The 19,832-nt window shown below is 37.8% G+C and overlaps 1 protein-coding gene across 1 annotated transcript in view; it reads left to right on the forward strand.

Moving 5' to 3' along the window:
• Window positions 1–19,832, forward strand: part of LOC150103848 (carnitine O-acetyltransferase-like) — a 155,977-nt gene that overhangs the window by 50,272 nt on the left and 85,873 nt on the right. Inside the window, exon 5 of the mRNA XM_090397075.1 lies at window positions 1,562–1,615. Coding sequence (XP_090253201.1) covers window positions 1,562–1,615 — 54 coding nt within the window. The remainder of the gene's footprint in view (window positions 1–1,561; window positions 1,616–19,832) is intronic.

The raw sequence follows: 19,832 nt of genomic DNA on the forward strand, positions 1-19,832 counted from the left end.
ATGATCCTTATAATTAAATAAAGAAATCAAGAGTACTGTTAACTCTTCATTGAAACAATACCATAAGGCATGTGGTAATATGTTATCGAGCTTCCTCCGACCTTCATATTGTTTACTTACTATCTTGGATACCATCTGCACTCATTTCTGTCTTCTGTTCAAGATTTGTCATCCAGTCACTTTCACTAATAGTGTGAAATACCTTAATGAAATTCTTATTAAATATTTCAACCACACTATGTTTTTTCAGTTAGTATTGAAACAGGAGTATATTTCAGCAAAACTTAAATTGCATTCACCTCAGTATATTGTCTTTATTTTACCACTGTAAAATTTGAATCAACAGCTTGTTGGAGAGATCCACTTAGCCAACGAGAGTGGAATTTGGCAGTACAATACCTTTCTGTCATAACTGCATCCACTTAGTTTTTCAAATTCTATAAATAATACTTATTGTATTATGCTTAAAAGATCCTTAATATTTTTTGTGCAATAAGGTTTTGCATTTTGTGATTTTTAGGAGAGTCTTGATTATTTGATCATGAAATTTATCAAAGAATTTTTCTGCTAATTATTTGCATGTAAATCCAGTCTTGATGTTATTTTTAAAGCACCTCCATAGTGCAATTGGAATAACAATGGTATATTGTACCCTTCAACTGGAAAAGGCCTAAGTTCAATTCTCGTCGTGATGTGAGGAATCTTTATATGGTTTCTTCAATTGAAGGTGAGTTAGCTGACCTCATATGGAGGTAGCAGGGTTTTTTTTTCATGGAAACTCAGGTTTTTCCTCTTGCATACAGACAAATCAGCTTTCAGAACAATGGAATTTACAGACAAAAAATACTAGTGGTGGTGGGCAGTAGATGGTGTTGGTATAGATGATAATGGTGGTGGCAGTTTTTTATTATTATTATTATTACGTGACACCTCCAGGGAGTTGAAGGACTCATTGTGGGAGAGCACACTACTCTACTCTACTCCGCTAAATACATCTCATCCTCTCCACTACTACTCAATTCTTCAACTACGACACTACAACCATCAATGCCATCTATTGGACATCATCACCAACAACAGTAATTTTTGTCTGAATGACAAATTGCGTGTGTTCTCAAGGCTAATTTGTTTGTACGTGGGATGAAAAACCAGAGTTTCTGTGAGGGAAAAACCCTGCTACCACCGTATGAGATCGGCTAACTCACCTTCAACTGAAAAAGCACATATAAGGATTCCCCTCATCATGACGAGAATCGAACCCAGGTCTTTTCCAGTCGAAGGCCACAATGTTCCACAATGTTGTAGAGTATGTGCCTCCCTTGATGAGACTTTAAGACTTCTTGGAGGTGTCACAGAATAGTAATATAATAGTAATTTAAACTAACATAACAAAATTGAATTTTTTTTTTCTTTTTAACAAAGGGAAACATGCTGAATGACTGTTGCCATTCATAATTTCTGCCTTTCCGAATGTTGTGTCTTAACTATTATGCATAAATAAAAAATCAGTAAGAAACATTCTAAATGTTTTTAAATGTAATTATTTTTTTTTTTTCTTTAGAGTTGCAGCTCAACTTGTAAAAGCAAATTTAGACTGTTATATGGATATAACCAAGTACGTATATGTATTTTTTTTTTTTTTTTTTTTTCATTTTCCTTTGCTTGTTGATACAAGTGCACAAAAAAAGGACTGTTTATAAAACTAAACATACACACATAACCACAGTAATAAGATTTTTACGAAGTAAATATTTCGTCCTAAGTATCATATGACTATTACTGTGGTTACATGTGTATGTTTAGTTATGAATGCTCACAGGTTTCATTATACAACAATGTTTATAAAACTGATCAATAATTGTCAATAGCATTGATCACAATGGGAAAAAACAAAGAATCTTTCAGAGTTCGATAAAGGGCTTATTGTGGATGCCCACCTGACTGCAAGAACCATGATTTTGAAAACAGCAGAGATGACCGGTTTCTCAAAAGGCAAGATATCTTAGGTATTTAATCAGCAGAAAAATAACCCACATAGCTTTTCTAAGAGTCATAACTGTGGTCCTGACAGAATCTTAGGACCACAGTTATGACTGTAGTCCTAAGACATTCTGTCAGGAATGATATAGCCATTGTCTGAGAATGGCTTGACAGACAAACAGAACTTCCTATGTGCAGCAATTGATCAAAGCATTTAATAAAGAATGTTCCTGACCCATATCTCACCTAATTATGCATAGGCAATTGTGGGGATTAGTATTGGCAATCACATTGATGTACAGAAACCACTGATTTCTGTGAAGAACTTGAAAGATCATCTACAGTGGTGTCAGGAATACCATGACTGGACACTAGAAGACTGGAAAAAAAAAGTCAGGTGGGCTGATGAGTGACCCTTTTTTGTTCTGAACTGACATTAAGCAGAGTTTGATGGGAGCCCCATGAAGCAATGAATCCACCTTGCCTTTAAACACAACTCAAGATTCTGGAAGGGGTGTCATGGTGTGGGGCATGTTCTGTTGGTATGAAATGCCCCCCCCCCCTGATATTGCTGGAAGGCCAGATGGCCTCCAAAGAATATCTGAACATTGTTGCCAATCAAGCCTATCCTGCAATGTTGACTTTTTATCCAGCAGGTGATGGTTGTTTCATGGATGGCAGTGTTACTGTCCACCATGCAAGAAATGTTCAGCAGTGATTATTCAGCAAGCATGATATCGACTTCCAACACCTTCCCTCGCCATCATAATGCCCCAGATCTGAACAATCCCATCGAGAATGCATTGGACATGTTAGAAAAACAGCTCCAGCAGCAAAGTCCTCTTCTGTCAAGTTGTCCACTGCAACATATGTTGTAGACATAGATGCAATCCAACACCTTATGGAATCCATGCCAAACTGCATATGTACTGTAATTAGGGCTAAAGGAGGTCCAACACAGTATTAAATAAAAGTTTATAATTCAGTAGCCAGTGTGTGTGCGTGTGTGTATATATATATGTGTATGTATATATATATATATATCTACTCTGATAAAATGAAGATAACATTACATATTCAATTCTTCAGGAAGATCCAACAAGGGAACCACGAAACCATACAAACAGTTTGTTAAAGACTACAAGTGAACTTCCTCACAATATTCGCCTTTCTTTACACTCTCTACATCCTCTAATACCACGCATTTATGGAGTTCTGAAGATCCATAAGGAAAACACCTCTCTTCGCCCAATTGTGGAAGGAATTGATTCCCCAACTTATAAGCTTTCTAAACATCTAGAAGAATACCTCAAGTGTTTCTCCAATAAATCTTCATCGTTCATCAAAAACACCACAGATTTTGTTTCTCATATCAAAGATATTTCCATCAACGAGAATGATATTATACCAAGTTTTGATATTATCTCATTATTTACTAACGTCCCTACTGACATTACTAAAGAACAAATTGTCTAAAAAGATGTTTGCTTTATTAAAGCATTGTATTCAATCTGGCTACTTCAGATATCGCGATTCCATTTACAAACAGAACCAAGGCCTAGCAATGGGCAACCCTTTATCCCCAGTTCTAGCAAACATTTTCCTAGAAGATTTTGAAACGAAAGCCAGATCGTCCTTCTCATTTAAACCGAAACGTTATGTTGACGACATTTTTATCATATGGAGCCACGGGCACACATCTCTCATGGATTTTCTTCATCACCTTAACATCCAACATCCTAATATAAAATTCACTGCCGAACTAGAATGAAATAACTGCCTTCCATTCCTGGATGTAATTCTTACACAATGCTCTGATAGATTTAAAATCTCTATACAGAAAACCCACTCATACTAATAGATATCTGCACTGTCAATCTCATCATTTTCCACCACAAAAGCTCGGAACTATTTCTACCTTAGGACAGAGAGCACACCCTCCTTTAAATGAAACAGATGAACTCCAAAAAGAAATTAATCACTTTTCTCTTATTTTTAAACAAAATGGATATTCTGAAAAAACAATTAAGAAATTTCTTCTGGATCCTCCTAGGCAGTGCACTATAGAAACTACTATTTTTAAAGGTAGCATCTCCATCCCATACATTAGTTCAGTCTCCAATAAATTGGCTAAAGTCCTTTAAAAATACAACATCAGGACGTTTTTCAGTACCCTTCCTAAAATCCGTTCTCTTATAAGCCATCCGAAGCCTATTCATCACAATCTAAAATATCCAGGTGTATATAAATTATGGTGCAATTGTAATATTCCTTATTTTGGACAGAATAATAAATCTATTGAACTACGTATAGAGGAACATAAGAGAGACATCTCCTATAAAAGATCACATGCAACTGCGTTATCCAGTCAGGTTCTTTTCTCAAACAATCCTCATGATAATTTCCAAAGTCACTCAGTTTGCTGGGATAGATCCGAAAACATTTTTCACTGCAGTGATGAGTTTGAAAGGAAAATTGTGGAATCTAGGGAAATCCTCCTTAATCCTGAACACTTAAACAATAATTTGAGTTACAACATCCCTAGTAGCCATACTGCAGTTGTTCAATACTGGCGTTCACGAGAGCCTACAAGCACGCACGCAATAAACAATGGCACGTTGGATAGAACAACTTGAAAAAATATGTTTTTTATATGTCAATTATGTATTGCTTTTTTACCTGTGATTCTCAATTTTTTAGAAACTTCAATTTTTATTATTATTTTCTACCTTTAGTGGATACCTGATGAAGGCTGTAAAAAGCTGAAACTAGTTGTATTGTTCTTATTAAAACTTAATATTTTATCTCGGTTTAAAGTCATTAAATATCTATTTTTAAAACTTATCATAACAACCGAGTCGAACTTCATGAATACATATATCTACTCTATATATATGAAAAGATAAGCCGAAATTTGAAACATCTTTATGTCACGTTTTTTGTCTCTTCATTGTTTTGAAACGTCCAACAATGTGTTTGCCTTCACGAGACAACAATTTGTTGGACATTTCAAAACAATGGAGAACCTGCTTACCAGCCTGGAACTTGGGGGGTTTGGGCGGCATAGGTGCCAGGGGGGAGAGCCCCCCTTAGTATGTATGTATATATATATATATATAGAAATTTTTCTAAGCTTTTTTCAACCAGCTCCCGAGTTAGTCGATTTCTGGCACAGGCAAGCGGGTTTTTTCCTCCTGGAAACTCTGGTTTTTCGTCCCATAAACTCAAGAAAATCGACCGTAGAACCCACATTATTTCAGACATTAAATGTGAGTGTTAGAGTTAGGAACCACAAGAAGGCGGCACTTGTTGAGCCATCTCTCTTCACTGCATGCCACTTAATTAGTGATAGCCTTGGGCCAGCTGTCTCTGATGGGGTACCAGTGGAGATTGAATTGCCCACTCAGTCTCCAAAAGTTAGATAGGGCTAAACGGCCTCACCTACTCCTTATATACAGGAATAAAAAGGCATTAGCTAATTTATTATTATTTTTTTTTATATGTATATTTAATTGCATATTTATTTATACTTTTATATATATATAAATATATATAAAGGTATAACCTGGGAATATATACATATATTCCCAGGTTTGATTTATTCAGCATGTTTTACATACACTTTATATTTAGTGTATGCTAATAATCATTTTATGGTATGTCTCTTAATTTGGATTTCAGATTTCATGAAAGGGGAAAATATGAAAGTAAAAGTTAATGGAATTTATTCCAACATGCATCGAACTTGGGCTGAAGTCCCACAAGGTTCTGTTTTAAGCCGTATTTCTCATCTATATGAACATTATATATCCTCACATAATAAATGACACAAAAATAGCGTGCTATGCAGATGATATAGCAATCTGGCACAAAAGCAGTAATCCTCAACAATCTGAAGAAAGTCCTAAATAATTCAATAAAATACTTAGAAAGATGGGCAAAGGAACTTAAACTACAGATAAACCCAGAAAAAACAAAACTGAGCATTTTCTCCACTGTTAGAAAAAACTAGACATATCAAAATATATAATACCAAAATAGAAAAATCAGAGTATCCAAAATACTTAGGCCTAACCCTAGATACTAAACTGAGATTTACAACTCATATTACAAATATATCTAATAAAATGCTCTTAAAAAGCTTAATTTCATCAAAAGGCTTTGTGGAACAAAGTGGGGTGCAAACCCGAAGACACGCAAAGCTACATATATGGCATTCATATGACCCGCTATGGAATATTGAGAGGGCTACACGGTCGGAAGTGTTTTCAGAGAGCTCCCGAAAGCCAAGTATAATTTTGAGTGAAAATTAGAATATAGGTTTAAATCATAACGTAATATTGTCTAATTTTGGTAGCTTGTTGTGTCTGTGTGATTTTGGTGTGAATTCCGTTATTTAATTTAGTATTTAATGATATGTTTCATAGATTTGAATATGGCGGCAATGCGAAGTAAGATAATGGCGTCCAAAAATATGATGCCATCGTTCAAAAACTCTAATGTGAGCGAGTTTGTCCAATGTGATGTGTGTGGGATGTATTCATTCCCGAATGAGGCTGGAGTTTGGATTGAAAGTGATAGTGGTGGGAGAATGTGCAGAAAGTGTAAGCAAAGTGAGGAGTTGAAGTATGTGTCATTGTGAGACAGTTATGGTTGAAGAAAGCCAGAATGTGAGTGAAAATAGTGGCTTGATAGAGAATTGCAATGTACAAGATGGCAATGAGAGCAGTGATCAAAGAAAGAGTGAAAGCAACTATACAGAGAGAGAAAATGGTTTAAATGATAAAAAAAAATGAGGGATTGTTTGTAGGAAGTGAGATCGCTGTGTTGCGCGCAGTGATACAAAATGCGCAGCGGCAATTAGAGCACCTGCAAAACTTTTTTCTAGAGTGATTCGGCTAACGTAAATAAACAAGTGTTTGAAAGGAAAAATAAGCGTAAGAGTGGGAGAGTTTCTGAAATGAAGGAAAGAGTGCTGTGTGGTGACTCTTTATTAAGAGCAGTGATAGATGGGAGTTTAACTAAATCGTACTTACCGGGTGGGAAATTTAAGGATGTAAGTGAGAGCATTAGAGTGCAAAAACAGAGGGCGAAAGAATTGATAGTTGTGGCAGGTACGAATGAATTGAAAGGAGATAAATTTTTTATGAGAGAAGACTTGAAAGTATTATTAAAGGTAGCAAAAGAAAAGAGTGACAGAGTTAGAATGGTGAGTCTGTTGTCGCAGTATGACAGAGAGGAGTTTAGGAGGAGGGCCATAATCGCAAACGACATTATGTGCAAGTTATGCAGACGGTGTGGTGTGGTGTGGAAGAATTCGTGGACGTGTGGAATGAGTTTGATGGGAGAAAGGATTTATACAAGATTGATGGCCTGCATTTGAATGGATTTGGTGTGCAGACACTGGAAAAAGTGTTGCTGAATGAAGTGAAAATGGATGTGCAGAACGAGGGAAACTAGAACTACCAAGGAGGAGGGGGGGTGATATGCGGACATCAGTGAGATGGTTGAATGTAAGAATGTATATAATGTACCCGAGTCAGTACTATGGACAAAAAATGGGAATGGGATATTTAGAATAACGCATCAAGATAGGGGTGGGACAAAGGGATCACTGCACTTCATGTATACTAATGCCAGGAGTATTAGGAACAAGAAGGAAGAATTTTTGGCCTTGATCGGGAAGAATTTTTGGCCTTGATCGGGAAGAATTTTTGGCCTTGATCGGCTCTTCCTTGCCACAGGTTATTGGCATTAGTGAAACATGGCTACGGAAGATGATATAGTTAGTGGGATAGAATGTGTAGGTTATAGTGTGTTTAGGAGGGACAGAGAGAATAAAATGGGGGGAGGGGTGTTATTGATGATAGCGATGAACTGCAGCCAAGGAGAATTGAAGTTGTATTACAGGATAGTGAAAAGAGAGCTCATTTGAGGCTATATGGTGTGAGATTGAGACTGGCAGAATAAATTATACAGTTGGGTGCTACTACAGACCAGGTGATGGAATAGATGGTGGCGATAGTATGCATAAACAAATTGATGAAATGAGTGGAAGGAGGTTAATTATTATGGGGATTTCAACTATGGTAACATTGATTGGAAGGAGGAGAGGACACATGTGAGGAAGGAAATGGATTTTATTCAATTATTAAGGGATAACTATCTGAGACAGCATGTAATTGAAAATACTAGGGGTGTAAGAGTGCTTGACCTGGTAATAGCATCTCAGAATTTGACTGTAATGAATATGACCATCTTACCGCCTATTGGTGAGAGTGATCATAAGGTCTTGACCTGAGAGGTGGCTAAAGGTGTGTAATTTTTGGTTAAGACAGGGTTAGAGGTCGCTTGGTGTCGCACTGATTTGATCGTCGGCTTGTCGAGAGCTCCTGAAAAGATTAGTAGTATTTTGTGTTAACATTGGCAATTTTACTAGAATTTTAAGTAGTATTGTTTGCTTTTTGTTTCTTGGTGTGTCTGCAATTTTTGTGTTTTCTGTTATTTTAAGTATTATTTTTAAGATAAGATAGCGTACATATGGCACCGATAAAGAAAAAAATGGTGGCCAGGTCGCCATGTTTGTTTAAGAGTTTTGATGTAAACGAATTTATGCAGTGTGCTGTCGGTGAGATGTATGCTTTGCGAAGAGTGGTGGGAGTCTGGTTAGAGGGCGATAGTGGAGTTAATATGTGCAGAAAGTGTAAGGAGAATGAGGATCTCAAGCGTGTTTCGGGCGGCGAGAGTGATATCGTTAACGATAGTCAGATTGTAGAAAATGGCGGTGTGATAGAGAATTGCGTGGTAGTGCCAGATAGGTGTGAGAACGTCGTTGAAAGTGTAAATGATGGTAGAAATACAGAACGAATGGATGATTTGATTGATAATGAAAATGGTGAAATAAATGCGAGTAGTGAAATTTGAAATTGCGCGTTTGAGTGGAGCGATACACAGAGCGTATGGAAAAATGTGTGCTGAATGTACTGACTAATAACCGACGAAAGTCTGTGATGACAAATAATAGAATGTTCGTAAATGTCAATAAAATGAAGGAGCGAGTGCTGCATAGGGATTCGCTATTAAGGGGTGTGATAGTTGAGAGTTTGACGAAGTCGTACCAGCCGGGTGCGAACATAAAGGACGTCAGCAAATCTATTCGAGCGCAAAAACAGAGGAAGAAAGAGATGATAATCGTGGCCGGAATAAATGATTTGAAAGAAGACAAAATGGAAATGATAGAGGATGTGAGGGAATTCCTCGAGGTAGCAAAACAGAAGAGTGAGAGTGTTAGGATGGTGAGTATTTTACCACGGTATGACAGTGAAGTGTTTAGAAGCAGGGCCATAATTCCCAATGACTTTATGCGTGTGTTATGCATGGAGAGTGGTGTGGAATTTGTGGATGTGTGGAATGAGTTTGATGGGCGAATGGACTTATATAAGATGGACAGGTTACATTTGAATGGAGTTGGTGTACGGAGGCTTGAAAAAGTGTTGATGAATGATGTGGAAGTTGATGTACAGACTCAGGAAAACTAGATTTATTAAGAAGGGGGGGGGGTAGATATGCAGACTTTAGGGAGGCAGTTGAGTGTATAAACGAGTATATTGTGCCCAAGCAAGTATGAAGGACAACAAATCAGAATGGGATAGTTAGTATAAGGCATCAAAGTAGGGATGGGACAAATGAGCTTCTGCAATTCATGTACACTAATGCGAGGAGTATTAGGAACAAGAAGGAAGAGTTTTTGGCCTTGGTTGGTACTTCCAGGCCAGGCCACAGATTGTTGGTATTAGTGAAACATGGCTGACAGAAGATGATAAAGCTAGTGGGATTGAATACGACTGGTATAGCGTGTTCAGGAGTGACAGGGTGAATAAAAAGGGGGGAGGAGGGTTATTCATGATAGCTGATGAGTTGCAGCCAAGGAGTATAGAAGTTGAACTGCAGGATAGAGAAAAGAGCACATTTGAGGCAGTTTGGTGTGAGATAGAATCTAGCAGAACAAAATATACAATTGGGTGCTGCTATAGACCAGGTGATGGAATAGATGGTGGGGATAGTATGCATAGGCAAATAGACGAAATGAGTGGAAGGAGGGTAATTATTATGGGTGATTTCAATTATGGTAACATTGACTGCAAAGAGGAGAGGGCACATGGGAGGAAGGAATTGGATTTTATGCGGTTATTAAGGGACAACTATCTGCGGCAGCATGTAGTGGAAAATACCAGGGGGAAGAGAGTGCTTCACCTAGTAATTGCAACTGAGAATGTGGCTGTAACGAACATGACCATGTTGCCACCAATTGGTGATAGTGACCATAAGGTCATGACTTGGGAGGTGGCTAAAGGAGTGGAATTTACAATTAAGACAGGGTACATGTGGAATTACCGGGCTGGTAAGTATGACAAGCTTAGGAGTTTGATTGGTTCAGTGCCATGGCATGTAAAATTGAAAGGGCTGGATGCTGATAGTGCATGGGAGGTGGTTAAGAATTGTTTGCAGGAGTCAGTGGTTGACTGTATACCAAGAGTCCGAATATTAAATCAAGTAGGGGTTAAATGGATGAATAACACTATTAAGCTTGAGCTGCAAAAAAAGAAACAATTGTGGAGGGAATTTAAGGAGAAAGGTGACCAGCAGATGCAGGAACAGTATAAAGCTGAGGCCAGGATGGTAACAAGGGTGGTAAGAAAAGCAAAAGCGGATTACGAAAGAAAATTGGCCATGCAGGCTAAAGAGAATCCCAAACGGTTTTTTCCATATGTTGCAAGTAAAAGGAAAAATGTTCATGGTAGAATGATCTTAAAAAATGCTGAGGGTAGGGAGGTAACTGAATCAGTCAGTATAGTGGAATTACTGAACGAGCACTTTGCAAGAGTATGTCATCTAGGTGGTGACATTGCAGGAATGGAAGAACCAACAGCTTATACTGGAATTGTGATGAATGAAGTAGAGGTAACTAGTCTATTACAGAACCTCAATGTCAATACATTTGTGGGATTGGATGGTATACCAGCTCGTGTCGTACGTGAAGTGGCTAAAGAATTGTCAGTGCCCTTGACCATTTTGTTTAATTTGAGCCTCGGGTCTGGGTCAGTCCCAAGGGGGTGGAAAGAGGGGAAAATAGTTTCGCTGCATAAAGGTGGTTCCAAGGCTGCTGCTGAAAATTACCGGCCAATCAGCATAACAGGAATCATTATCAAGGTCTTGGAGAAAATAGTCAAGAGGAAAATACAAGATTGGATAGAAGAAAATGGGATACTGTATCAGGGACAGCATGGTTTTGTGAAGGGTAGGTCATGCCTCAGTAACTTGCTCACGTATTATAACACAGTGACGGCTGAACTGGATAAGGGTAATGGGTTTACAGTGATTCAACTGGACCTTGCTAAGGCCTTTGACAGGATACCACATGGAATTCTAATCAGTAAATTGCAGCATACGGGGATGGATATAGGGTTGGTGAGATGGATAGGAGGGTGGTTGATGGAGAGATATCAGAGAGTGGTTTATTCAGGAGTAGAGTCCACAAGACAGCCTGTGACTAGTGGTGTGCCACAAGGATCTGTTCTTGGACCACTGCTGTTTAATTTGTTCATTAATGATATAGGAAAGGATCTGAGAGGAACAGTTCATTTGTTTGCGGATGATGCAAAGTTGGGTAGGGCAATAGTGAATGCAGATGACGTCAAAATTTTGCAAGATGATTTGGATAGATTGGAGGTCTGGGCTAAGGAGAACGGATGTCAATTTAATGTGGCAAAATGTAAGGTTATATATTTTGGGGTGAAAAGATTAGCAGCAGTTTACTACATTGGTGGAACTGTACTCCAGGAAATTGATGAGGCACGAGATTTAGGAGTGTTGGTGGATAAGGAGCTGAAGTTTTGGGGGCACATTGCAAAAGTGGCCAAATCAGCTCATCAATGACTTGGTTGCTGAAGAATATGTTGACAAGCAGAGACAAGCATGTTATTGTTCCTCTGTATCGAGCCTTGATAAGACCCCATCTAGACTACTGTGCCCAGATATGGGTGCCAGGGTTTCTTCTTGATGGGGGAGGAGGTGGAGAGGATGCAGAGGCAAGTGACCAAGATGATAGCAGGTCTGTGGAATGAACCTTATGAGAACAGGTTGAGGATTTGTGGGTTGCAAAAATTGGTTGATAGGCGGAGGAGGGGAGATATGATTGAGACATTCAAATTACTGAAGGGTTCCTATAAAATTAATTCAGAAGATATTTTTGAGAACAGGGCTGGTTGTGGGAGGACTAGGGGACATCCATGAAAACTGGGCAAAAGTGTGGTTAGTAAAGATGTTAGAGCTGGGTTCTTTACTTTTAGAGTGGTGAATGAGTGGAATGCACTCCCAGAATCTGTGGTGGATGCTGTAACAGTGAATGAGTTTAAGGCGAGGTATGATAGATACTGTATGAATGTCGAATAGTTGTGATGAATATGATTTGGGGCCTCCCTCGATGAGTCTAATAACTCCCTGGAGTTGCCCGTAATAATAATAATAATATATGGAATTACCATGCTGGCAAGTATGACAAGCTTAGGAGATTGCTTGGATCAGTGCCATGGCATGTACAACTGCAAAGGCTGGATGTCGATAGAGCATGGGAAGTCAAGGAGCGTTTACAGGAGGTTATGGCTGATTGTATACCTTGGGTCTGAATAGTAAAACAAGTAGGGGTTAAATGGATGAATAACACCATTAAGCTTGAGCTGCAAAAAAAGAAACAACTGTGGAGGGAATTTAAAGAAAAGGGTTACCTGCAGGCACACGAACGGTATAAAGTGCAGGCCAGAAGGGTATCGAGTGTGGTAAAAAAAGCAAAAGCGGATTATGAAAGGAAACTAGCTATGCAAGCTAAAGAGAATCCCAAATAGTTCTTTCAATATGCTGCAAGCAAGGAAAAAACTCTACACGGCAAAATGATTTTAAGGAATGACGATGGTAAGGTCACTGAATCGGTCGATATAGTGGAGTTACTGCGCGAGCACTTTGCAAAAGTATATCATCCAGGTGATGACATTGAAAAAATGAAGGAACCATTAGTTTATACGGGAATTGTGATGAATGAAGTGGAGGTGAATAGTCTATTACAGAACGTTAATGTGAATACATCTGTGGGATTGGATGGTATACCGGCACGGGTCTTGCATGAAGTGACTGAGGAATTATCAGTGCCGTTGACCATGTTGTTTAATCTGAGTCTCGGATCTGGTTTAATCCTGAAGGTGTGGAAAGAGGTGAAAATAGTTTCATAAAGGAGGATCCAAGACTACGGTTGCAAATTACTGACCGATCAGCATATCAGGCGTCATTGTCAAGGTCTTGGAGAAAGTAGTCAAGGGAAAAACACAGGAATGGATTGATGAAAATGAGATACTGTACAGGGGACAGCATGGCTTTGTGAAGGGTAGATCATGCCTCAGTAACTTGCTCAAGTTTTATAACAAGGTGACGGCTGAACTGGATAAGGGTAATGGGTTTACAGTGATACTGCTGGATCTGGCAAAGGCATTTGACAGGATACCACATGGAATTCTAATCGTAAACTACAACATATGAAAATGGATATAGGGTTGGTGAGATGGATAGGAGGGTGGTTGATGGAGAGATACCAGAGAGTAGTTTATTCAGGAGTAGAGTCCAAAAGACAGCCTGTGACTAGTGGTATGCCGCAGGGTTCTGTTCTTGGACTACTGCTGTTTAATCTGTTCATTAACGATATAGGGAAGGATCTAAGAGGAACAGTTCATTTGTTTGCTGATGATGCCAAGTTGGGTAGGGCGATAGTGAATGCAGAAGAGCCAGAATCTTGCAGGATAGATTGGAGTTCTGGGCTAAGGAGAATGGATGTCAATTTAATGTGACAAAATGTAAGGTTATGCATTTTTGGGTGAAAAGATTAGCAGCAGTATACCACATTGGTGGAACTGTACTCCAGGAGATTGATGAGGCCAGGGACTTGGGAGTGTTGGTGGATAGGGAGATGAAGTTTAGGATGAACATTGCAAAAGTAGTTAAATCAGCTCATCAACTCACTTGGTTGTTGAAAAATACCTTGATGAGCAGAGACAAGCAAGTTATTGTACCTCTGTATCGAGCCTTGATACAGAGGTACAATTCCAAAACGGGTCTATAGAATGAACCATATGAGAACAGGTTGAAGATTTATGGGTTGCAGAAATTAGTTGATAGGCAGAAAAGGGGAGATATGATTGAGACATTCAAATTGCTAAAGGGTTTCTATAGGATAAATTCAGAGGATATTTTTGAGATCAGAATTGGTGGTAGGAGAACTAGGGGACACCTATGGAAGCTGGGCAAGAGTGTGGTTAGCAGGGGTGTTAGAGCTGGGTTCTTTACTTTTAGAGTGGTAAATGAGTGGAAGAAGCTGCCAGAGTCTGTTGTGGGTGCTATGACTGTGAGTGAGTTCAAGGCAAGGTATGAGAGATGCTGTGAGAATGTCGTGTAGTTGTGTGGACATGATGTTTTGGGCCTCCCTCGATGAGTCTAAGGACTCCCTTGAGTTGCCCGTAATAATAATAATAATAATAATATGCCTCATCAATCTGGGCTCCAGCTTCTACTAGCTCAAAAGAAAAACTTGACAGAGTACAATCAAGAGCAGCAAAAATTATCATAGGTGCAGTCTCATCCACAAATAATTTAAAACTTCAACAAGATTGTGGGCTTCACATACTAGAAGACAGAAGAAAACTCTCCACAGTTAAATTCACTAACAGAATGAGGAGCCACCAACAGGATCACATCTCACTCAGGACTTTCGATGCTGGGACAAGAAAATCTATACTGAAGAGATCATCTACGTTACAATATGATCATAAAATTAGAAAACAGATTGACTTAGAGCACCTATCACATTAAAATAAGCAAAGAGCCATTCTTTTCCACTATTCTACCAAAAAACACAATGAGAAACTTATATCTTTTCAGACCTTGTTCAGAAAAGGATTCTTTGCACGAAAATAAAAGTAAAGGATTTACACTATACATCACTTAAATAATCCAAACCATGTCATTCCCTACACTGATGGATCATCTGATGAAGCACTCAACCAAGGAGGTTCAGGGGTTTTTCTAATTACCTGGAGGTGAGGAAATGTAAATCAAAACCACACCTGGCAAGAAAGCTTCAAACTTCACTTAACAAGCATACAAACAGCTCTCAAATTCTATCTCTCAAATCCAGTAATAAACATTACAGAAGAAATAACCATCTATAGCGACTCAAAATCTGCACTTGAAGCATTAAAAAATGGAAATACAAAACTCACACAGGAAATTCATAAACTACTAACAACCTTAAATTTGAAAAATAAGAACTGTACACTGCAATTGATACCAGCCCATATAAATATTGACGGCAATGAAAGAGCAGACAGACTAGCCAAAGAAGCAAGATACTTACCTCAAAAATTACACCCACTATCACTAACTGATGCTAACTGTGTCACCAAAACATGATTGGTAAAACAAACTATCGAGAAGAATGAAATCAGTGAAATTAATGAAAATAGAGAAATAACCACAAGCATTACCAGACTAAAGACGGAACATTTTAAAGGTATGAAAATTCATCCAGACGGTAGTAGAAGCTATGAAACATGCAAAAACTGTCCAGGAGTTAAACTAACACCTGTCCATATTTATTCTTGTCCTGCAATTGCTGCTACTCTACAGAAAATTGACAATAACTCTAGAAAAAAGCTCTACTCCATCAAAGTTCAACAGATTGCCAAAGCATTCCACAGTCATATCTAGAAACTCTTCAATGGACTCGACAACAACAGCAACAACATTGTATGTCTCTATATCCAAATATCTTAATTTAATTTTAGTTTTATTTTTAATTTAAAATAAAACTAAAATTAAACCTGCTCTGTACCTTACACTTTCTTTTACAACTTATAATGGTGATTTGTTTGATTTATTGGGCATTTTTCAGTGTGTTTGTACTATATTATTGTGATTTTTAGTGTTGCTAATATCTCTTAAGATATATTGTTAAATTAAGATAGTTTTTAAAAAAATTGTGCCAAAAACTTGGCAGAACAGGAGAGCAGCATCAGACACCAAGGATAATGATGACACGGAACCCAGTAATGAGAACTTTTATATTGCTAACATAAATGAAAAAAAATTAGCATGTGAAATTTCAAGATATAAAGGAATAATTTGAAAATCATTCAGCAAGTTGGATGAGGCAGAAAAACTTTAACAAGAACTAAGACATAGAAAGAGAATAAGGAGATAAAGAACTGGAAGTAAAGCAAGGTAAGTCGTAAGGTTATCAGTGAATAATAATAATAATGATAATGATGATAATAACAAGGTAAGTCAATTAAAATATAAGAAAAGAGAAGTTACATGGTATGGTGACTCGATAATTAAATTTGTGAGTCATTACACCTATCTTCCTGCAAGCTGAAATAAAGGATGTAACAAAGGCAATACAACAAGGAAGAAAAATAAAAGAGATGGTAGTGCTGGTTGGAACTAATAATTTAAGTAGTGACAAATATAGTATGAGAGAGGATATGAAAAAACTTGATGGAAGAATCAAGAAAGAAATGTGGGAAAGTAAAAATAGTTAGTTTGTTACTGAGATATGACAATAATGAATTAAGAAGGAGGGCAATGATAGCAAATGATTCAATTCACAGGCTATGCAGAAAATATGGGTGTGAGTTTTTGAATGTATGGAGTGAGTAGAAAAAAATTATAAAAGAGGGATGGCATGCACTTGAATGACCATCCCTCCATCAAGTGCCTAGCGAAATTATTTATTGGAATGAGACTTAATGCAGAGAATCAGGGAAACTAGATCATCTTGCGCAGAATGCTGAAGATGTGTATATTGTGATATGAATGTCAATGAGCACAGTTATGAATCTGCTGAATGGATGGGCTATACTTTGGGTTTGGGCATTTTAAATGTGGGGAGAGGGGGGGTGAGAAAGTTCCCCCACTGGGCCGAGCAGACTGTAGATTTAAGTATAAGAAATAAAACAAGGGAGCTAGCTAATGGGTTAGTGATAGCACAAGGTATAGCCTCTCCTAACCAAATGTCAACCCACCTCCACGTCAACCACGAACAGTTGCTCCACCCGAAGTGGATGACTGTTTATGAATGTATCCACTGGTGTGTGTGTGTGTGGGGGGTTCTGTAAACAGAGAATGCCAGGGATTAATCAGCCTGGCATGTAATTAAAGTGTCTAGGAAGGGAAGATTATTGTCATTTACTTTTTCTAATGTGAACATGTCCTTGGATGTTGATTGTTTAGATGTGTTAAAAATATGTCAAGAGCATCCAGGCCATGTGGCTAAATAGAAAACACATTGACAAAGCATATCTAAACAGTTGGTCTATATGGGACAGAGTTCACAGCTTTCTCTTCAAATATTTCCATTAGGAAATTAGCCAGTGGGAGAGAAAGCAGAGAGCCCATGGCTGTCCCTTCTATTTGTTCGTAGAATTTTCTTTGCCAAATGAAATAGCCAGAATTTATAGTGAACTTAAACAATGCTGAAATATTGGGAGGAAATTCAGTATGAATAAGGTCTAAAGTGTCTTGAAGTGGGACATAGGTGAACAGAGAGGAGACATTGAAACTGACCATAATATCAGTGTGTTGGAGTGTGAGGGTTTTCTATACTGGCTTTAAAATGGGCTCAGTTTCTTATGTGTGATTGGGTTTTACCAGTATATTGGGAAAGCACTTTTGCTAAATATTTGGCTAATTTGTATGTGGGCGAATCAATGGAATCTACAGTTGGGATTAATGGAAAAATTCTGTTTATGAATTTTAGGTAGTCTACATATATGGTGTGTGTGTGTATGTGTGTGTCTGGGGGTTTCTAGAACTACAGGGTGTTTCAAAAAGAATGTGAATGCAACTTGTACCATATGAACAGCCTTGGCTCAGAGTTTGATATGATGACCGCTAGATGCCACTACTAGCACCCAAATAGCTGCTTTTCATTATTATCATTAATAATTTTCATTATTAAATATAATTATTTGAAATCAGGTCATTCTTTTTGAAACACCCTGTATATTATTTTAGTTTATTATAACTTCAAATTTTACTTCACAGACCCCTTTTAAGCAGTCTGTGAAGTGACAGGATCATAGTGTAAGGGAAGGTAGGTTGAGTGATCTTTAAGGAATAAAACAAGAATGTGTAATCATAGTAGTTTAGAACCACTGTAGCATTTCCATTATCAGATTTAGTAATTACTATTTTATTATTCTGCTTGATTTCCAATGGTGTTCCATATTCTTCATAGGAGTGATTGCTTTTTGGAGGTTTTGCTTGAATCAGTACATTGACAACATGCAGTATAATATGGAAGGTTGCGTAGAAATTTCAGTCAAGAAAGGGTTTATGCAGAACTACAAAGCTATTGATTAGGACAAGCTTAGAAGGCAACTTGGAGCAGTGCCATGGCATAAGAAAGTACATGGAAGGAATGTCAATAGTGCATGGTAAGCGGTCAAGGATTATTTGAGTAAGGAAGTATCAGAGTACATAGGGTAAGGAGGATAAACCGAGTAAGGATCAAATGGATGACTAACAATATAAAGCTGGAGCTGCAAAAAAAAAAAAAAAGCATTGTGGAAGGAATATAAATAACTAGGTAATCAGTGCCCTTCTTTGATATCTCTATGTTCTCTACATGGAGTGCCCCAGGGATATTCAGTTGTTTGTGATGATAGAAAACTAGGGAGGGCAATAGTTGATAAAGGTGATGTAGATATCTTACAAGATGATTTAAATAAATTGCCATTGTGGGGCAAAGAACAATAGTTGTCAATTCAATGTTGTAAAATGTAAGGTAATGCACTTCGGGATGAAAAGATTACATACTTTATATCATATTGATGGTGCTGGTTTACTGGAAATCGATGAGGCTAGGGATCTGGGGATGATGGTTGATAGAGATTTGAAATTCAGAGGACATATTACAAGAGTTGGCAAATTAGCTCAGAGGATTCCTAGGATGTTGAAGAATGGATTGACAAGCAAAGATAGGGTAGTTATTATCCCTCTTTATAAGGCTATGATTCAGCCACATGTTGACTATTGTGCACAGATTTGTTCACCTGCATTTCTTGGGAGGTGGTGAAGAGGATTCACAAACGAGCTGGTGACAGGTCTGTGAAATGTTCCCTATGAGGATAGATTGACGATGTGTAGGTTGCAGACTTTAGCTAACAGGCAGAGGAGAGGGAATATGATAGAAACTTATAGAATCCCTTTAGTAACTTATAAGATGGACACAAAAGAAATTTTTCAGTACATAGGGAATAGGGGTGAAAACAAGGGGTCACACTTGGAAGTTGACCAGTGTTTAAATTCTAAATGAATAAGCTCCAGGGCCCTTAAAGTAAGGATCATTAATGTGAGGCTATTTCTAGATTGTCGCAACATTTTTTAACTTTATTTATTTATTTATTCTAGTGAGTTCTTAATGTCCATTGTTTTGGTGCTTTCTAATTGAATTAAGTCCAAGAATAGTGTTGTAACATCACCACCATTTATTGCACCCTGCATGTACACTATCAGAACAGTCTGGTTAGATATGGATGTACTTTCATCCAGAATAGTAGAAAGATTGGTTCTCTGGTTTATAATGCTGTCCACAATTTTGTATTTCATTTGTTTTGCAATATGATTCACTATCTCAGTTTATGTCACAGTACTATGTAAAGCATGCCACACATCTAGTCCATTAAGAATCTGAAGATCAATTAATTTTTGATGATCTACATAAGTACTATTATGCTTTGCAATATGATGCA

Source organism: Typopeltis vanoorti, chromosome 8, assembly GCF_054136105.1.
Source record: "Typopeltis vanoorti isolate ZY-2024b chromosome 8, IOZ_Tvanoo_1.0, whole genome shotgun sequence".
NCBI classification, from domain to species: domain Eukaryota; kingdom Metazoa; phylum Arthropoda; class Arachnida; order Uropygi; family Thelyphonidae; genus Typopeltis; species Typopeltis vanoorti.